General features: G+C 44.3%; 1 protein-coding gene across 1 annotated transcript in view; it reads left to right on the forward strand.

The window, feature by feature from the left end:
* TEK (TEK receptor tyrosine kinase) overlaps positions 1 to 18,016 on the forward strand; it is a 668,093-nt gene extending 650,077 nt beyond the window's left edge. Inside the window, exon 23 of the mRNA XM_078676713.1 lies at positions 17,762 to 18,016. Coding sequence (XP_078532839.1) covers positions 17,762 to 17,836 — 75 coding nt within the window. The 3' untranslated portion in view covers positions 17,837 to 18,016. The remainder of the gene's footprint in view (positions 1 to 17,761) is intronic.
* Positions 18,017 to 20,002: the final 1,986 nt, after the last annotated feature.

The raw sequence follows: 20,002 nt of genomic DNA on the forward strand, positions 1-20,002 counted from the left end.
AAACCTTGATAATAGCAAGGTTTATCTGCGATAATTTCTGACGGTAAAAAAATCGTTGCTAAGCATCGTTAGGGATAAATATCGCTTAACTTTGGTAATATGCCCCAACGTCTGTTAACGTTCGATTCGAAGGAAATCAGGAAGTGTTGAAAAACATTGTCTGCGCCATCTTGTCTTTTTTCAAATGCCACACTTTTGTCGTGCACGGCAGCCATTTTAGATGCCTTGACCAGACCCACTCTGTGCACGCTGTCGATCGTTAGCATGGCTCCCCACCCTCGCAAGCATCTCCCCCAGGCAGTGGTCACCCCCGCTCTCTGTCTTATGCATGGGTAATAAACCTCCCCCATCTGCGCTGCTGTTCCCTGAGAATCACACCCTGTGCCCGCCCGACACCTCCCTTTCGCCCTATTCACTACCGCACCCTCTGACACTCCTTTTCCTCTGTGTCCAATTGTCCAGGCTGGTCCTAGGGTATCAGCTAGCCCTGCAGATGTAGTTTATGGCCACAGCTGTAAAGAATCACCCCTCTTCAAAGGAGTTATAGTAGATCAAGGCCCACACTCGATGAGATCCGTCACAGCAGAAGCGTTGCTATTATCTGAAAACCATCCTGTATTGTGATTGGGGAGGGGACCGAGCCTGAAGCGGAAGATTCCAGGGATGACTGTTTGTACATCAAAGTTTTTACAATTATGTGTCACATTAAAAATATATAGCACTCCGACAAAGTAGTAAGATTATAAAACTTTAATAATTTATAAATATATACAAGAAAACAAAAATAGTAATAACATATAAACATTTTTAGGGAAAAACAACGAAGTAGCGGTCGGCTGTGCGAATAGTCCCAACGCAGCACAACGTCCAGATTTCCGGCGTGGGGCGTCGCGGGGGGTGGGTCATCAGTAGCAAACTGTTGTGCGAATAGTTCCAAGGCAGCAGAACGCGCCGAAATCTAGATGACACGAAAGTGATGTCTAGTAAGTTGCCACCCAGCAAATAACGGCATGGGGCGTCGCGGGGGGTGGGTCATCAGTAGCAAACTGTTGCGCGAATAGTTCCAAGGCAGCAGAACGATGGCACCAAGGTGATGTCCAGTAAGTTGCCGCACTGGTTTTGGTATCCTACAATGCTGCTCCGAATAACGGCGTGGAGCGCCCCGGGGGAGGCGGCGTGAACGGGCCTCTCCAGGTGGAGTCTCGTCTGTTGTAGTGGGGCGCCCCTTTACCGTTTCAGTTGCCATTCCGTCCGTTTTTGGTCCACTGTGTCAAAAGCCGCAATTCAGCTGAGTTGCGCCCACTCTTGCGGTGCAGCGATAGGCGGCTGTCACAGGACTCTCAAAATGGCGGCAGGCTGTTTCCTTTTTGGGCCTGGTCCACTGAAATGGCCCTGGGACACCTTGGAAATCGGACGCTTGTCTGCTAGGTCTTGGACCCCATTCTCGAAAGCGTCCCCTCCGCCTTGAGAATTCATCAAAAGTTTTGGGGGCTCCGACTCCTGCAGGCTTCTGGTGGGGAGCGGCTGCCATGATTGCTCGCGGAATGACCACGACTGAGCTACGAGATGGTGGTGCTTTCATGCTGACGCCAGCTTCAGTCTGAAACATCCAGAAACAAGGTGGGGCTTTCATCGTTTGGGAAAAAAAAAAAGTTTTCATCCTATGAAAAGTGTTGTTTTTAGGTCACATGATCAAGCCTTCCATCATTAGGAAACCAAAAGTAAAATGAACCAATGAAAAGTTTTATAAACAAGTCACATGACCTGTTATGCGGCATAGGGTGTAAAATTAGGAGAAAATACGTTGGCACGTGAGGCGGCGTCAGTAGCGGACCGATGTGCGAATAGGCCGAAGGCAACACAACGCGCCAAGATCCGGATGGCACCGAGGTGGTGTCCAGCAAGTTGCAGCACTGGTGTGGCCATCCTACAATGCTGAAAGTCGGCGTGGGGCGCCCCGTTGGCCTGTGAGTTTGCGTCAGTAGCGGACCGATGTGCGAATAGGCCGAAGGCAGCACAACGCGCCAAGATCCGGATGGCACCGAGGTGGTGTCTAGTAAGTTGCCGCACTGGTGTGGCCATCCAACAATGCTGAAAGTCGGCGTGGGGCGCCCCGTTGGCCTGTGAGTTTGCGTCAGTAGCGGACCGATGTGCGAATAGGCCGAAGGCAGCACAACGCGCCAAGATCCGGATGGCACCGAGGTGGTGTCTAGTAAGTTGCCGCACTGGTGTGGCCATCCAACAATGCTGAAAGTCGGCGTGGGGCGCCCCGTTGGCCTGTGAGTTTGCGTCAGTAGCGGACCGATGTGCGAATAGGCCGAAGGCAGCACAACGCGCCAAGATCCGGATGGCACCGAGGTGGTGTCTAGTAAGTTGCCGCACTGGTGTGGCCATCCTACAATGCTGAAAGTCGGCGTGGGGCGCCCCGTTGGCCTGTGAGTTTGCGTCAGTAGCGGACCGATGTGCGAATAGGTCGAAGGCAGCACAACGCGCCAAGATCCGGATGGCACCGAGGTGGTGTCAAGTAAGTTGCCTCACTGGTGTGGCCATCCTACAATGCTGAAAGTCGGCGTGGGGCGCCCCGTTGGCCTGTGAGATGGCGTCAGTAGCGGACCGATGTGCGAATGGGGCCAAAGGCAGCGCAACAATATTTTCTGATTTGAAGACACCACAAGGCGCTGAGATGCCAAGATCCGGATGGCACCGAGGTGGTGTCTAGCAAGTTGTGGCACTGGTGTGGCCATCGTACAATGGTAAAAGTCGGCGTGGGGCGCCCTGTTGGCCTGTGAGATGGTGTCAGTAGCGGACTGATGTGTGAATGGGGCCAAAGGCAGCGCAACAATATTTTCTACTATATTTTCGGAGTAGAAGACACCACAAGGCGCTGAGATGCCAAGATCCGGATGGCACCGAGGTGATGTGTAAGTTGCGGACGGATGTGCGAATGGGGCCAAAGGCAGCTCAACAATATTTTCTGAAGAGAATACACCACAAGGCGCTGAGATGCCAAGATCCGGATGGCACCGAGGTGATGTCTAAGTTGCGGACCGATGTGCGAATGGGGCCAAAGGTAGCGTAACAAGATTTTCTGTATGGAAGATACCACTAGGCGTTGAGATGCCAAGATTCGGATGGCACCGAGGTGATGTCTAGCAAGTTGTGCCACTGGTGTGGCCATCGTACAATGGTAAAAGTCGGCGTGGGGCGCCCTATTGGCCTGTGAGATGGTGTCAGTAGCGGACTGATGTGCGAATGGGGCCAAAGGCAGCGCAACAATATTTTCTGACTGACACCACAAGGCGCTGAGATGCCAAGATCCGGATGGCATCGAGGTGATGTCTAAGTTGCGGACTGATGTGCGAATGGGGCCAAAGGCAGCGTAACAATATTTTCTGTATGGAAGATACCACTAGGCGTTGAGATGCCAAGATTCGGATGGCACCGAGGTGATGTCTAGCAAGTTGGTGTGGTCATCCTACAATGCTGAAACTCGGCGTGGGTCACCCCATTAGCCTGTGAGATGGCGTCAGTAGCGGACCGATGTGCGAATAGGCTGAAGGCAGCACAACGCGCCAAGATCCGGATGTCACCGTGGTGGTTTCATAGTTGAGAGGCACTTCATCTGCAGTGGGGCGCCGAGATCCGGATGGCACCGAGGTGATGTCTAGCAAGTTGCTGTACTGGTGTGGTCATCCTACAATGCTGAAATGTAGTGGGGCGCCCCTTTACCGTTTCAGTTGCCATTCAGCTGAGTTTCGGCCGCTCTTGATGCTACAGCGACAGGCGGCTGCAAGAGGACTCTCAAAATGGCGGCCTGTTCTTTGGATTTGGGCCTGGTCCACTAAAATGGCCCTGGGACACCTTAGAACTCGGACGCTCGATTTTTTTTTCCTTTCCTGTACATGCAAAAAAAGGTAAATGCCCGGTATGTTACACGCTTCATCTGCCACGATGAACTCTCCAGAGGAACCGAAAAAAAATATAGTTGTGGTAACTATACCATGCATCGTCATATGGAGAGGTGGCACCAATTAATTATAGTGCTGCATAAAAGAGAGATTTGGAGGAGAACCCCTGACCTGCTAGTACATTCATCAAAGAAGTGGCACTGAGAGCTTCAGAGGCAAGGGAAACGGTCCCAAATATTTAGAAGAACTTTGGAAAGATTAAAATGACATGTTTAGATTGTGGTAAATTAATTTCATGTGGGCAGATGAGTGTTACTCTAATAAATACAGCATATGAACATCATCATAGTCGATGGTTGGTAGAGACATTTTGACTATATCCTGGACCTGCCCGTCCTCGCCCAAAATGGCGCCGGAATAAATGGGACTCGTAACTCCTTGTTGTGTACTGGTTGCAGAACCTTGAAATCACGAGATACGTATGCAGTTTTGAAGCACATGGCGGGCGGGGACGAGAATTGATTGAATATTTCGACATCCCTATTGATATTAAGTTCTGATGTGTTATTGATTACTGTACTGTTGAAAATTCGAATTAACGTCACCCATGGTACTTGCCCGCAAATGTATATCTAGATAATTTTATTGTAACTGGCCCTGTCGTATTTTAATTATAAAATGTACGTCCACCGATTCCGTAACTGTTAGACACCTTAGTTTTTGCAACCTAATGGCCCGCCCGTTACGTTCCTCTACAGTGTAAATGTCTATTCATCATATACGATTACAGTTTGCTCCGTGGCAGGCCCACGTGGTTATAGGCTCGTATTTGTATAATGAAATTTTCACAATAAAGGTTTTTAAAAGAAAACATGGTAGTAGTGTATACATTGGTAAAGTTTTTAATAATAGTCACTGTTTTAGAATCATTAAAAGGCAAGTGCAATAAAGCAGACCAATTACATGAAGGGTAAAAGGTATAATACGAAGGAACGCAGTAAAGATAAATGGTCAAGGGCTGTTGTGTTTTCTATTCCTGCAACATAAAGTGATCGATATGAATCTCATATTGAGGCGTATCGGCGACTAAGACAGCAGGTCGACCCTCTTTTGCTCAACGGCTCCGTCATGGGACGAAGAAACGCTCTTTTTCTCGAAAAAAGAATATATTTTACTTGCAGGACAGTTGTAAAATTTCCGGGAAAGTACATTAGCCTGGAACATTATAACATATATTTAAGAGAAAATAATGTTCGGAAGTAATTAAAAGCGTAATTTTTAGGTGATATGACCAAGGCTTTCATCATTAGAATAAGAAAAGTAAAATGAACCAATGAAAAGTTTTATTAACAAGTCACATGACTTGTTATGCTTACGTTACGCGCTGCGCGCCCCGGATGACTTCCGGATGCGCTAACGCGGCGCGTCATATGACGCATTACGCGACAACGCAGGTCCAGAATATAGTCAAAATGTCTCCACCAACCAGCGGTCGAAACACAACCCCTTTCAGCAGGCTAAATAGTTCTGTTAAATGACAACAGAAGGGACAGGCAACAAGAACCATCAGTCAAAGAGGGGAGGGCTAGTTCTTCTCTACCGGGTTACATTGGGGCGCTACCGGAACTGATCGAATTGGTAGTCTACAGTGTTTCTGGATGTTTCAGACCGAAGCTGGGGTTAGCATGAGAGCAGCACCATTTCGTAGCTCCGTTGTGGCCATTCCGCAACCAATCATGGCAGCCGCTCTTTATCGTTATTTTGGGCGGGGTGGGTGGCGGAGCCGAGCTGTTTTGCAGCCATCATTGTGTGGAGTTCAGTTCATCTCACTAGTTTTGTATTTGTCATGAGGGGTTGTTCCTAATGTTTCTATTTTAGCGAGGTCAAAAAGAGATCCCATTAGTGGCCTACTGATTTTGCTCGATTCCTTTTCTTTTTTTTTACACGATTTTTCGTTATCTGCAAAGACTAAACAGAGTATTGCGACTCTGTGTTTGTTTGTAAATAGAGAATGAACCAAAGAGAACTAATTCTAAAACAGTAAATACTTGGATAACAATCAATCAAATGGAGAGAGAAGCAGGCACGACGGATTACAACGGGGGCAAAGGCCTGCGTTAACTACCTTTCACTATCTGCAAAGAGAGAGTACTCCTAATAGAAATGAGGGGGGGGGGCACCATTCAAAGCAGATCAGTGTGCATAAACACGAAAATGTTTTCACTTACCACGTACTTGACATTCGACAGCTTATGATATTTGCTATTAAAAAACCATTGAAATTCACTGAAAAAACCATAGGTTATAGACCATATATAGTTAGGAATTAGCATTTACAAAACCTTGAAAATTCACTGAAAAAACCATAGGTTATAGACCATATATAGTTAGGAATTAGCATTTAAAAAACCTTATTTTACTCACACAAAACCATTGAAATTCCATATATAGTTAGTTGCACTAACTATATATCGCGCACCCGCAATCCACTGCTGATCATGTCACATATTACATCATTCATGACATGGTCAGTGACATCACTGATGACATCACTGATGACATCTCAAATGACATCACTGATGACATCATCCAGTGACTGTGTGTTTCTGTAAAGTTTAAATATGTTTTACATATTGAAGAATGAGTAGATGTATAAGTGTCTGGACGAAGGATTTAGTAGGTGCATGACTGAATGTATGAGTGAGTGATTAAATGTGTCTCATTGAGTGCATGGGTTAGTGACTAAACTGTCTTAATTTGTGCATCATTATGTCTGTTGTTCTGTAAACTGCTGCATGTGTTGATCAGTAGCTATATGATTAACTATATGGGTTATTGATTGATTGTCCAAGTATTTGTATGGGAGACTGAGTGTGTGTGTGGCTGGCTGGGAGGTGTGTGACTCTGTGCAGATCAATGTGTACTTGTATCAATGATTGTATAAGAAAGTAAGTATGTGTTAGTATATGTTTCAAAATGTAAGGTGCTCTATGTTTAACTGTATAGACAAGAAAATGGAAGTGTGATTGATTCTTTACAGGACTGACTAGGTGTGTGAGTAACTCCATGGATGAGTGGCAGAGTGTGAGTGTCTGTATAAGTGTATGAGTGCATATGATAGTGTTGTAAAGATGAGTGATTGTATGTATGAATGATTGTATGGGTGAATGAGTGAATGTGTGTGTAGACGTAGGAATCAGTGAGTACGTATGTAGTAACTAGTATTGGTGTGTCAATGGTTTCAAAAATTATACTCTGTATTTAACACTGGGTGAAACAGAGGTTATATTAAAATGTGAGGAGATGCATTGTATTGTCACATGAATGATATCATCAGTGATGTGGTCATTGATGTCAAATGAGATGTCATCAGTGATCTCATCAGTGATGTCATTTGAGATGTCATCAGTGATGTCATCAGTGATGTCACTGACCATGTCATGAATGATGTAATATGTGACATGATCAGCAGTGGATTGCGGGTGCGCGATATATAGTTAGTGCAACTAACTATATATGGAATTTCAATGGTTTTGTGTGAGTAAAATAAGGTTTTTTAAATGCTAATTCCTAACTATATATGGTCTATAACCTATGGTTTTTTCAGTGAATATATATATACACACATATTTTGAAACATCGGATAGATCTTAGCACTTTATTTATCAAGCACCGGCACGTTTTGTTTTAATGATAATCCATATTTGTAAAACCCGAACATCTCACCCCTGAAGGTTTCAAGGTGCTGAGGGCCGTAGGGGAGATTAAGTGAGCTATTGCCCAGTGTCACAAGATGCTTAGCTGAACTGAGCTGCAGCCAGCGATCGAACTGTGAGCCCCTTGCTCTGGAGTCAGCCGCTCTGGCCGCTGTCCTCCATTAAAAATGTAGGAGCCTGGATGGATAATACTCTGTCTTTTGAGGCTCAAGCTAAAACTGTTTCCAGAAGTTGCTTCAAGTTCTTGAGATCACTTAAACCCATCCGGGGCCTTTTTGATTTCCCAACTTGACAACTATAATTCAAACGGAGATTATGTCCTGATTGGATTATTGCAATGATTTGTATTTGGGAGCCAATACATCAGTCACCATAAGACTTCAGTTAGCTGAAAATGCCGCAGCCAAGCTGCTAATCTCGCTCCCCAAATTCTCTTCTATTTCTGGTCTTCTTTGTAAGTTGCATTGGCTCCCTGAGGACAAACGCATCCACTTCAAGGCACTCTGCATTGCTCACAAGACCCTGCACTCCCCGGCGTCCCCCATCTTGTCCAATCTCAGGGCACGTTACCGGCCCACTAGACCTTTACGCTCTGCTGAGCACAACTTAGCTATCATCCCCCCTTTTAAGAGAGTAAGAGAGGGTGGGCCTTGGCCCCATCTCTCTGGAATTCTCTCCCTCTTTCTTAGGAAAATCCAGAATAATCTTCTCTTCAGAATATCTCTTAAGACCTGGCTCGTCTCCATCCATCCCTCTTCCTTCTTTATTTTCTGTAGGCGGTCACTGCTTATATGTTGGTGGGGTCTAGCCCTGTTAAGCCGCGTTCCCGGGCCGTTATGCACTTTACAAAACCTTTCACATACGATATAGACATATACATACATTGCCTACTGGCGGTTGCAAGTTGGTATACTTACATTTGCTTTACCATAGAAGGAGCATTTTTGGTTTGCTAATAACTTAGGCCCGTTTCACGAGTCTCCACAAAACGTTCCACAAAAGAAGTTTATCCACCTCAGCTCCTTCCTGGAAAGATTTGGGGTGATCTGTCAAACAGGGCTGAGGAAAAAAGGCGGGTTCCAAAACGTAAAATCTCCATGCATTTTCCATAGACTACTTTAGGAAAGGTTATAGCAAAAACTGCTGAACGGAATTACATCAAATTTGGCAGGAAGCTAGGTCTTAATTGTACAATTTGGTAATTGGGCTCATGAGAGTCCCGTGGGCATCTTGCGAGAAAGCAAAATCAAAATTGGAGCCCTGTGATTGATCAAGAGGCCTGTTTTTCCTTGAGCCTTTCCGCAGGTATGAGCGCTCTGATTGGCTGGCTGTTGGAGTTTTAGAAATTAAATGGCCACCATTCTTCTATACTGTGAAAAACTGGAGGTGTTGTGGAAATGAAGTAGAAAAAGCTATAAAAGAGGGCAGCAGAAAGGCATGCTGTCCCCCTAGATTTACGAAGGACATGTCTAAGGAATAACTACAGTGAAGATAACAAATATATATTGTTTTTAACTATTTTTTACTATCTCGTGGGATCACAAATAGTAAAAAGTGGTAGATGAGTTTTCAATACACTTCACTAGTAGTAATGCATATTGTGGTACTTCTTTTCGCGAGAAAGTGGGTAAGTACTGTGATGAGTAGATGGTTAAATCTTTTTTTTTTTTAATTTTATGATTGTGCAAAACTCTTGCAGGATCCTGATAAGTAGGAAGGAGTAGGTGATGTTTGAAATCACTCTTCTATGCATACTTGTTACTGCATGAAGGAGTCTTACTGGAGGTGGTGTTGATCTGACTCTATTTATGTTCATTGGTTTGAGAAGAGTTGAGTCAAGGCTCATCCAAACACCCTACTATGCACATCCATCATCTGAGTTAGAGGTCTGAAAGGTGAGCCCCGACACTCCCCACACCTTACTAGGCACAACTATCATTACAAAGAGACGTTTCAGCAGACAGGCCAATCCCTCCACACACCTGTGACCTGATAGAGAGGTCTGTAAGGAGTAGGCAGTCCCTCCCCACACCCTACCATGCACACATGTCATCTGAGAGAGGGGTCTGAAACGAGAGGCCAGTCCCTCCACACATTCTACTAAACACACCCGTCATCTAAGAGAGTTCTGAAAGAAGAGCCTAGTCCTTCTCCACACCCTACTATGCACACCCATCATCTGACATAGAGGTCTGAAAGTAGAGGCCAATCCCTTTCCACACCCTACTACTCACACTCATCATTACAGAGAGAGGTCTCAATAGAGAGGCTAGTCCTTCCACACACCCTACAAAGCACACCTGTCATCTGAGAGACTGGTCTGAAAGGAGAGTTCCGTCCCTCCCCACACCCTATTACGCACACCTATCATTACAAAAAGACATTCCAGCAGAGAAGCCATTCCCTCCATACACTCTACTACACATACTGATCATTTGAGAGAAAGGTCTAAAAGGAGAGGGCAGTCCCTCCCCACACCCTACTACGCACACCTGTCATCTGAAAGAGAGGTATGAAAGGAGAGGCCAGTCTCTCTGCACACCCTACTACATACACATCTTTATAGAGAGAGGCCTCAGCAGAGAGGCCAATCCCTCCAAAGACCTTACTACGCACACCCATCAGCTGAGAGAGATGTCTGAAAGGAGAGTTTAGTCCCTCCATACTCCCTACTAGGCATTCGACCTGGGAGGTACATTTTGTTCCGCTCGCGGAATTTGCAAAATGTGGGTAATTTTGCGTTCCGCGGAGAATGCAAAATTGACCAAAAATCTGCATTCCACGACTTCGCGTAATTTTTCGCTTGTTCACGTTCTGAATTGCGTGTTAGCGAGATATTTCCCTCTGAACACGCAAACAGCGATTGCGAAGAGTAAAAAAGCATTGCGAACAAGCAATTCTGCATGTTCGTGGAAATTCTACGTGTTCGCGGAGATTTTTTACCGTTTCGCGAAGATTTGCGTAACGCGATTATGCAAATTCCGCCCACACCTACTATGCATACCTATCATTACAGAGAGGTCTCAGGAGATGTCAGTCCCTCCACACATCCTCCTAAGCACACCTGTCATCTGAGAAAGAGGTCTGAAAGTAGAAGCCAGGCTCTCGCACCCTACAATGCATACCCAACATTGCGAGAGTAATGACACCTTAAAAATAGATTGCTGGTGATATGCCTTGATAATCAATTACTGAGCAACTAATTTCTATAGAATATTTATGTTTAATACTCACACACATTTGACAAAGATTTTGCAAACTGTGAATCATATGCTGTTTTGTACAGTAAAATAAAAACATTCTTTTACTGAAATGTCACAACACAACATATATTATAATGTCATAAAAATAATTAATTTACTTTAAAAAAAGTAGTCATTCACTGAAAAAAACAAAGGTTAAAGTAACGTTATAGTTAAACATAGTAAAAGTACCTGTTTTCAAAAAAAAATCTTAGAAATTCACTGAAAAAAACAAATGTTAAAGTAAAGTTATAGTTAGGTAAATTTATCAGTGTGAACATTAAGGTTTTGAACCAAAAAAACAAACAGAAATTCACCAGCTATAGTTAGTAGCGCTTACTATAACTTACACCACCCCATCATCTGCTTAGGACCTCACATATCACATCACTAATGACATGTTTTATGACATAATTTATGACATCACAGATGACATCTCAAATGACATCACTTGATGGCACACACGGCCTTGAAACCCCCAACCCCAGGGACGAGGTGCCCTGGTCCTTCCAGGGACACGCACAGCAATCACAGTGTTTGGGGCTGCGGGAGAGCCTCCAAGACCCTCAGCTCATCTGCCTACACCTATTCTGGGTGTGGCAGGATGTGGCTGCACTTGTTTGTTTTTTCATGGCAGAGTGTGAGCACTGGGTAGGAGCAAACCTGTGTTCCTTGCCCGCTAGAGTGCGGGCACAAAGTTGAAGTTATTCCTGCCCACACTTATGCGGGCAGGGAACAACAGTGTCCTTGGGAATGCCCCCCCCTGCCCCCCGAGATACTGCTGCCAGTGGGACCCAGGGAATGGGGTACTAAGGTCCATTGGATGGCTTGTGGAGGAGAGCCCCACGCCCCCTTCCTAAATAAATCAACTTTGGCCCAATGGGATGGGGTTCCTGCGGCCCTTTTGTGTCTCAGGAGAGAGGCCGCACACCACCTCCACAAAAAAGAAACTTTGGCCCTGAGGGATATGGGACCCAGGCCCCTAATGTGCCTTGGGGAGAGAAGCTGCATGCCCCCTTGCCAAAAAATAAACGTTGACACTGGGGATTGGGGTCTCTTGGGAGATATCATATCTCAGGGAGGACGACTGCACACCCGCTTCCAAAAAACAATCTTTAGCCCCGGAGCACAGGGTCCCCAGGGCCTGGAAAAGGTTCGGAGAGTGGATGGAGTGCATGCCACCCTCCACCAAATTAAAAAAAAGCAGTGAATGTGAAATCAGCGGAGTAACCACACATTTCACATTCTCTGTTGAAACTAGGAAGCACCCCACCATGCCTTGCAAGAGCTTTATTTTGAACTTTTTTTGCAGCATCTGGTGCTCCTAGAAGGGGCAGGAGCACCAACAAGCTTTTTTAAAATTGTATTTTGAGGGAGACTGCAGGAAGCACAGCACCCCCTTCCAACATTTAAAAAAATTGCAGTAAGTCACCGGAGTCAGTCAGTCAAATTCACTTTATTCGGTTAATTAAAACCATAAAAGTATACTACAAAAATACATTACAAAAATTTTACAAAAAATATTAAATAAACATAATCATCACGATTTATCAAAAATTACATAATTAAAATATTAATATACAGAATAAAAAGGGGGAAATTTCATACAAGTCCTGACACCAGATGCACATTATTAGCAGCACTTCCTTTCTTCTTTATCCTAACAGCTGCGGTTAAAAAACTAGCTATATTAAAAATTTACCATATATTATTCATCATTTGCAAATAAATAAAAGCCGGTTTTGCATGAGTAAAACCTTTGCCTTTTAAAATCGGTATTATAAAACGATTACCGATATGCAAAAAATAAAACAAAATGCAGAGAATCCCGAGTAGAGAAATTGTCACAGGTACATACATCTAAGTCCTCCAGCTTTTTCCATCCCTTTGGCTCGGCAAAAAGCAAATGTAGTTGGTTTAACCTAAATCGAACCAATAGGAAGCGATGGTGCTGGTTAGACACAATGGTTAGGTATGGCTCAATCTTTTAACAATTTCTCCGGGGAACCAAAGAGCTCAGGTCTGCCTAAATAAGCTGCAGTCCTTTTGACATAATTTAACCATGGGATGCTACTTGCCAAGTCAAGAATTAAACAGTCACGAATGATGACACGGTTCATCTCCAGCTCCGGATTTGTCCAAATACTTATCCATTTGAGCAGAGGAGCCATTCCAATGGTGTCGGTTATATAACCTATGCCCATTTCTTGATGAATAATATAGGTGGATGTCGATGACGGTGTGGCTAGCAAACTTCTTAGAAATTTATTTTCCACTATTTGCACGTTCCTGGCATTTCTGTAGCCCCAAAGTTCTGAACCATAGCTCGCAATGGCCAAACATTTACCCATGTAGATATTTAACATAGCTTGTTTGGGTTTAGAGCCCAATCTGCGAGCAAAATCTAAAACAGCAACAGTTGATCTTGCCACTAAATTTCTTTTGGCCTGCATTTGTGGGATCCAGGAGCCCCTTTCGTCAAATAACACTCCCAAATATGAGAATGACGTTACCCGTGTGAGATTGTTTCCCTCACAATAGTGACTTTTACATTTCTTTGGCTTGGCCCCCATGATCATAATGTGGGATTTAGAGGCATTTACATCATAGTCCAAGGACTTCATGAATGAAGCAAAAGTGGTTAAAAGCTGCTGTAGGCCATTCACCGTTCTAGCTAGAGGAGCAGCGTCATCCGCATATAACGGGCCGGAATTAATCTCTCTCCTATACGCGGGATATCACTACAAGCACTCGATAGAACATTTTCAAGATTGTTAATATATAAAGTGAATAACAAAGGGGCCAAAATGCAGCCCTGTCTCACTCCTTTAATTTTACGGATGCTAAGTGATAGGTTCCCTCTTTGATCGTATCTTACAGTGCATATCTGCCATAAAATTTACTATATTTTCATCTAATCCTAATTTCAAGAGCAGAGGCCATAACTTGGACCCGTTTACTCGGTCAAAAGCCGAAGAAAGATCCATGAATGCTAAATGAAGTGTGCCCTTCTTCGCAATGGTATATTTCCCGGTCAACAAGAGCAAGTTAAGGCACTGATCGGTGGTACCTCTCCCCTTCCTAAAACCATACTGGAGGTTAGAGAGGATGTTCGCATCATTCAGCCAGTCTGTAAGCTTGGCCAAAACCACTTGACCTAGCACTTTCACAGAAGAATCGATCAAAGAAATTGGCCTATAACAGCGCGGGTCACTTCTAGAACCCTTTTTAAAAACTGGTACTATCACTGACAGCGACCAGGATTTAGGTAAACCCACTTTACAGGCTTTATCCAAAGCATTGGCAAGCAGTTTAGGCCAAAGGGATATATTTGTTAAGAAGAGGTCACCGGAGTCATTGAAACCATGACCCTAGGAGATCTTACCATTATTTCCGAAGCACTGTGAGCTGGTTCTGTATGCTCTTCAGCTGGAATGCAGGGACATCTTGCGGTTGATTCTATGGCTGCACTCGGTCGCCTCAAAAGTGTAAAAGAAAAACAACATTGGTAATGCATCCAGTTTGCCTATAAAATGAATAAAGAGCTGCTTTCATCAATCATTGTCTGGGAGAAGGAAAGAGCTCCCTGACAGATAACATGGGAGTGGAGAGGATGTGGTGCAGCGTGCAGAGCTGCTGACTTGAGAGCTAGGGATCTTGGTTTGAGTCTTGGCACAGCCGCGCAGCATCCCTTGATTCTATGCAAATCACTTAGGGGAACATGCATCAAGCAAGATTCGCAGAATCGGCCCGTTTTCGAATACAAAAAATGCTTTTCATTTGCAGCAAACTCTATTTTGCGATTCGGTATTTGGAAGGGGCGTGTTTAGGGCATCCCTTCCAAATGCCGAATCCTAACGGTATGCATTAATGTTTTGTGACCAAGAATGCGGTTGCAAAACATTCACATATTACCACCTACTTCAAGTAGGTGGTAACTCATTCGCAAATGGGAAGGGTCCTCTAGGGACCCCTTCCCCTTTGTGAATGTTTGTAATAGCATTTTTAAGAGCGGACAGTGGTCCCACAGGCCACTGCCTGGTCTCAAAAAACAAGCATTGGCATAGCCAATCGGTCTCGCCTTTGGGGCCTTTTAAGTATTTAGTTATGCTGCACAATATCCTTCCTGCAACATCAACTGTTGCATGGCTAAACACTTATAAGGTCCCAAAGGCGAGACCTATTAGCCATGCCAATGCTTGTTATTACTTGTTAACCAAATAACATTAAACCCACACAGGGAAGACGAGGGAGTAACAACGTCTGGTGTTAATCAATCCTAAAAGAACAAAAGCAACAGTCGTTTCTTGCACCTACCGTCATACCCTCAGCTGGAGCTGCAAATCATATGTCCCATATGTCTTTGAATAAGCAGTTTCCTGTTTCCGTTTCTGAGTGGAGGTGTTGCTCGAGTGCGAGAGCGGCGCCCGGAGCAAGACGAATCGAGCCGGTAATTCAAAGTATATCCGTAGTCCTATGAGGGGCATCTGCGTGGACATTAGCTCAGTGTGGCTGGTGGCTGGCCCTGGAGCATTTGGCAGGTGGAGATGCTTGAGGCCATCAGTGGCGACTCTCCATTGATCAGAGTGTGTGCAGCCAGAGGTCAGCAGTCACAGGGTGTGTCCTTGGGGTTCTAGTGGAAGAGGCCTGGTTTGGCCAGTTGCAGCTTGTGGACAACCCGGCGTGTCTCGCCAACAGCAGCACCCTGCAGGAGCACCGTGCATTAGCAGCTTGAATCTGCCATGGAAGCAGACCATCAACCCTCAGTGTGCTGGCTTACCTGCCCAGCCCTCAGCATCCCAAGTGCCTCAAAGTGTTCCCAATGCTCCTCAAGCATACATTCACACCAGTGAGAGGGCAAAGGTGGGGGCTTTGTGTTGCGACCTGCAAGAGTTCGAGAAGAAGGCGCCGCACGTCAGGTCCATGACAGGTAGGTCTTTAGTGCAATCATTTACGTTACCGCATACTGTGGAACCGCAGGATTGGAATTGGGGTCCCGTGATCCAGTAGACACTGATTGTTCCAACCTCGATATCATAAGGTTTATTGGAATCTCAGATCGCCTATTCTCCTACTATCAACTACAACCCAGCAGATCTGGTACAGCAGTATCGGTCGTTTTGAACTTTTCCTACGCAACACCTTCTTTTCGTTACTGGCGTGCGCCGGTCCATCCCCTTAAGCTGTAAGCACCCGCGATACCAGAGAGATGAACAGTCGTAAAGGACCCAGCATCACTGCAGTGGTCTGACCATAAACCCAAGTGGCAACGCAAAAGAAGTCAGCTGAGGGTTGCGCCAAGGTCCCCTCTATGCGTAGGAGGAAGCGGGCGGCGTCAGATGGACCCGTCTTGCCTCACTGGTGACTTGTCCTTCCATAGGAAACAAGCAACAACAAGCACAAGCGCGGCAGCAGGGGGAGGGGAGAGAGGAGGCCTGCCCGATTCCCTTGCGGGAGCGAGCAGTAAGGCGCGTTAATTAATAACATTTGGCACCAGCTGCTCGCTCCTGCAAGGTAATCGCCAAACGTGCACGCGTTGCCATTGAAGGCAATGGAACGCGTGCACGTTTTTGGGCGAAAAAGGGAACCAATGGCTAAAGGTCTCTTTCTTATGCAACGCATGCGCGCTGCATAGGCGAGACCTAAAGAAAAGAAATTTTTTCATTTGACTTTTTATAAAGCATCTCGTTTTCCTTTAAGGCTTTACAAAAAAAAAGATTGCTTTATTTGAAAGCAGCCACAGACATGGTGGTCTGCTGACCTCAGCATGCCACCATCCCTGTGATTTTTGCGATTCCTAGGGGGTCGCAAATTGTGATCTACCTCATTAATATTAATGAGGTAGAGCTATTTGCGACCCCCTAGGAATCGCTATCTGAAACTCTGAGTTTCATGCATTGTAAATTTCGATAACCTAATTGCAATTTGCAGGAATTCGCAATTAGGTATTCACAATTTACAATTTCGATGCATGTAGACCTAAATCTCTCCAGGTGATAAATTGTTACATATATATGCTGCAATAGTAAAAGGCAGAACTTTATGAAAATATAGTTCCACCAAAGCAGATGTTAACAGTATTTCGCGGCGGGAAACTGATGAGAGAAGTAGACTAGGAACAAGCATTGGTAAATGCAGGAAAATATGCTACAGCCAATAGAAATGGAGGAAAGGTAAGTGTCATGCACAGGCACCAATTAGAAGCCAGGAAAGAGGAGAGGTGGGATGTAAGTCCCTTTTAAGTTCATATTAAAAACAATACATTTCTCAAGCACATTGCATGCGCTGTGGAGGCGAAACCTACAAAGGACTCGTAGACATGTTTATGGTTTGTCTAAAAAATGTTTTTATGAAATATTTTATGTTAATCACTATTATTAAACATTGCACTGTATGCATTTATAAAATATACACTTTATTAAAGGTATTGTTGACTTTTTGACAAAGTTAAAATGTCTGCTTTATTTATGTCCTTGTGCTCACCCCTTTATAAAGCTAATAGACCTGCTTTTTATATTTGGTGATAATGATCCTTTGACCAAGTCAGTAGGCCTGCCTTACTTAAAATGACACCCTTTATATTGTTACATGGCATAGTCAGCCATGCAAAGTGGCGAGGGATTGGGTGCAGAGCCAGGCACGGAGCTGAAGACCTCGCTCTTCAATAAACAACCAACCCTAGACAGAGCTAGGCACACACACCTGCTCAGCACCAGGATACCCTTGCAGGGTATGGTGGGCTTTACAAATACACTTAACAAATAATGTATAGGGGACATTCTGTTTTGTTGTTCATGTCAATAAACTTGTAGTTCCCAAATAAATGTGTTCTCTTTATTTGTGAAATGCAAACTACACAAGCTACGAGTAACATTATTTTTTCTCCTTTTTCTAGACATATGTGAACACCACTCTGTATGAAAAGTTTACATATGCTGGCATTGACTGCTCAGCAGAAGAAGCGGGCTAAGTGCAATGGTATCACCTTATGAATAAAAGCCATCCAATGATAACACTGTGCAGTAAAGCACAATGCATTCTCATGTTCTGCCTGAGCCTCTGCATACACCTGTCTGTATATTAGTGTTTTACAATAAATTCATATTTGTGTACTGTCACTTTCAATAAAATGCTTTTTTAGTCATGTAAATATGTTTCGCACGGACTTTTGGTAAACAGTATATTTTTGTACAGTTGATCTCTTACATATTTGTAGAAGATGAAATGAGAAAAAATAGGGAAAAAGAAATAGCCTAAAAATGTTTAAAATAAAGATGTTGGTGAAAAAATTGTGCAAGAACAAAAAGTGTCTCTGTTAGTGCGGAAAAAGGAAAAAGGGGGGGCTGCTTGTCTAGAAGACATTAATTCATGCAACATAATTTATAGTTTTTGTGGAGGCAGTCTGGTAACCGAATATGTGGGCAGATGCATTCATAGAACCATGAGGTTACTTTGAGCTACTGGATTAAAGCACTTTGGAGTATATTATCAAGAACGGCGTTAAAAATTATCGCCGGTTTAGTGGCCGTAAACTGCATCTAAAACAGCAATAATGGGCTTGATAATATGCCCGTGAGAATTCCAATAGAAGTCCATGTTCTGGTGTGAACATGGGCTTCTATTGGAATTCTCCAGGGCATATTATCAAGCCCATTATCGCCGCATTAGCTGCAGTTTTCTGCCACTAAACCGGCCATCATTTTAATGCCGTTCTTGATAATATGCCCCCTAGTTCTGCTGGGCGGGACAGCCTATCCACTGAATCAAGAGTGCAACACAAAGCGTTTGTTTCAGAGAATCCAAATTACACACTTGTTTCAAAGAAGGCCATCTAAATCCAACATTCAAGAATTAAACTGAAAGTAGTGCTGAGGCTTTTACCAAACATAATCAAAGTGAAGGAGTTGGCCAAGACTATTGTATCTTCTGATTTCATTCCCTACCTGCTATGGGAATGTTTTATGTGAGTGACTGCTTTCACATAAGGCTTGATTACAAGTGGGTTGGCTAATTCTGACCCATGAGTAAAAACCGGTTGCACATGGGTCGAAATACGAGTTTTGTTTTATTTAATAGAATTGATAATTATTGCATGCGTTAAATAACCCAACCTTTGTTAAATTGGAAACCACAGTGCACCATTCCTGCTACCGTTGGCTCTGTGGTTAAAGCGGTTACCTCAGACACTGCAGTAAACAGAAGGTGGAGACTGAGAGTTTATGCAAGTAAAGATATCTCTGCTGGCTGCTGCATGAAAATAATTTTCGAGGAAGGTGAGACAGCACTCTGGCATTATGACAGTACAACAGTTTGTAGCAAGTGACGGCAGGTTGGAGGATGTTATGTCTCGAGTTGTGTCTCGAGCCATGATGGTTTCTGGCTCGAGCACGACTCGCGATGAGTTGTCGGTAGTGTTATGAATTAAATGTATGGGTATTGGTCAGTTTAGAATGAGAGGCGCAGGAGCCTCATACTGTTGCGAGAGAGCTGTGAGCGGCTGCGCCGCACTTCTTCTGTACCGGGTTATGCCATCTAATAAAGGAGTTTAATCAAGATTATTGGATTGATTTCTCTTTACAATAATGGCGACGATGGCCGCATAATCCGAGGAAGGATCCACGCGGATTTTAATTTATTTCAAGATTTTGGATTTTAATCTATTTCTTGACCTTGGAAGTTTACTGTGCCTTTGGATTCTCTCGTTATTATTGAAGAAGAAGTTCAGCATTACCGATGTAAGCCACAGAGTGTTATACTGTTGTACGTTTATGGTCTGATAAAGAGCATCCTAACATTTTTGTTGGGTATTGGAAAGAATTATTTTTAACATCTGCGCCTTTGAGGATGTTCCGGTTTCGTTATTGAAATTGCTGTTAGAAATTGAACTGTGCTGATTTATTAGGTTTCGCTGGAGGGCGGAGCTAAGCTCCGCCTCCAGAGAAATCTCTTGATTTCAGTAAGGAAAATGGAATACGCCCCCCTGTCCCATTGGCTAGCTCCATAAATGGAGGCTAGCCATTGGAACAGAGATCTGTCCGTCATTCACGGACCAGATTCGTGGGCGTTCCCTCGATTTTTTCCCTGGGCGTTCCCTCTGTGGAGTCATGCGGCGGTGGGCGGAGTTGTTTTTGTTTTT

Source organism: Lissotriton helveticus, chromosome 2_1 (genome assembly GCF_964261635.1).
Source record: "Lissotriton helveticus chromosome 2_1, aLisHel1.1, whole genome shotgun sequence".
NCBI lineage: Eukaryota > Metazoa > Chordata > Amphibia > Caudata > Salamandridae > Lissotriton > Lissotriton helveticus.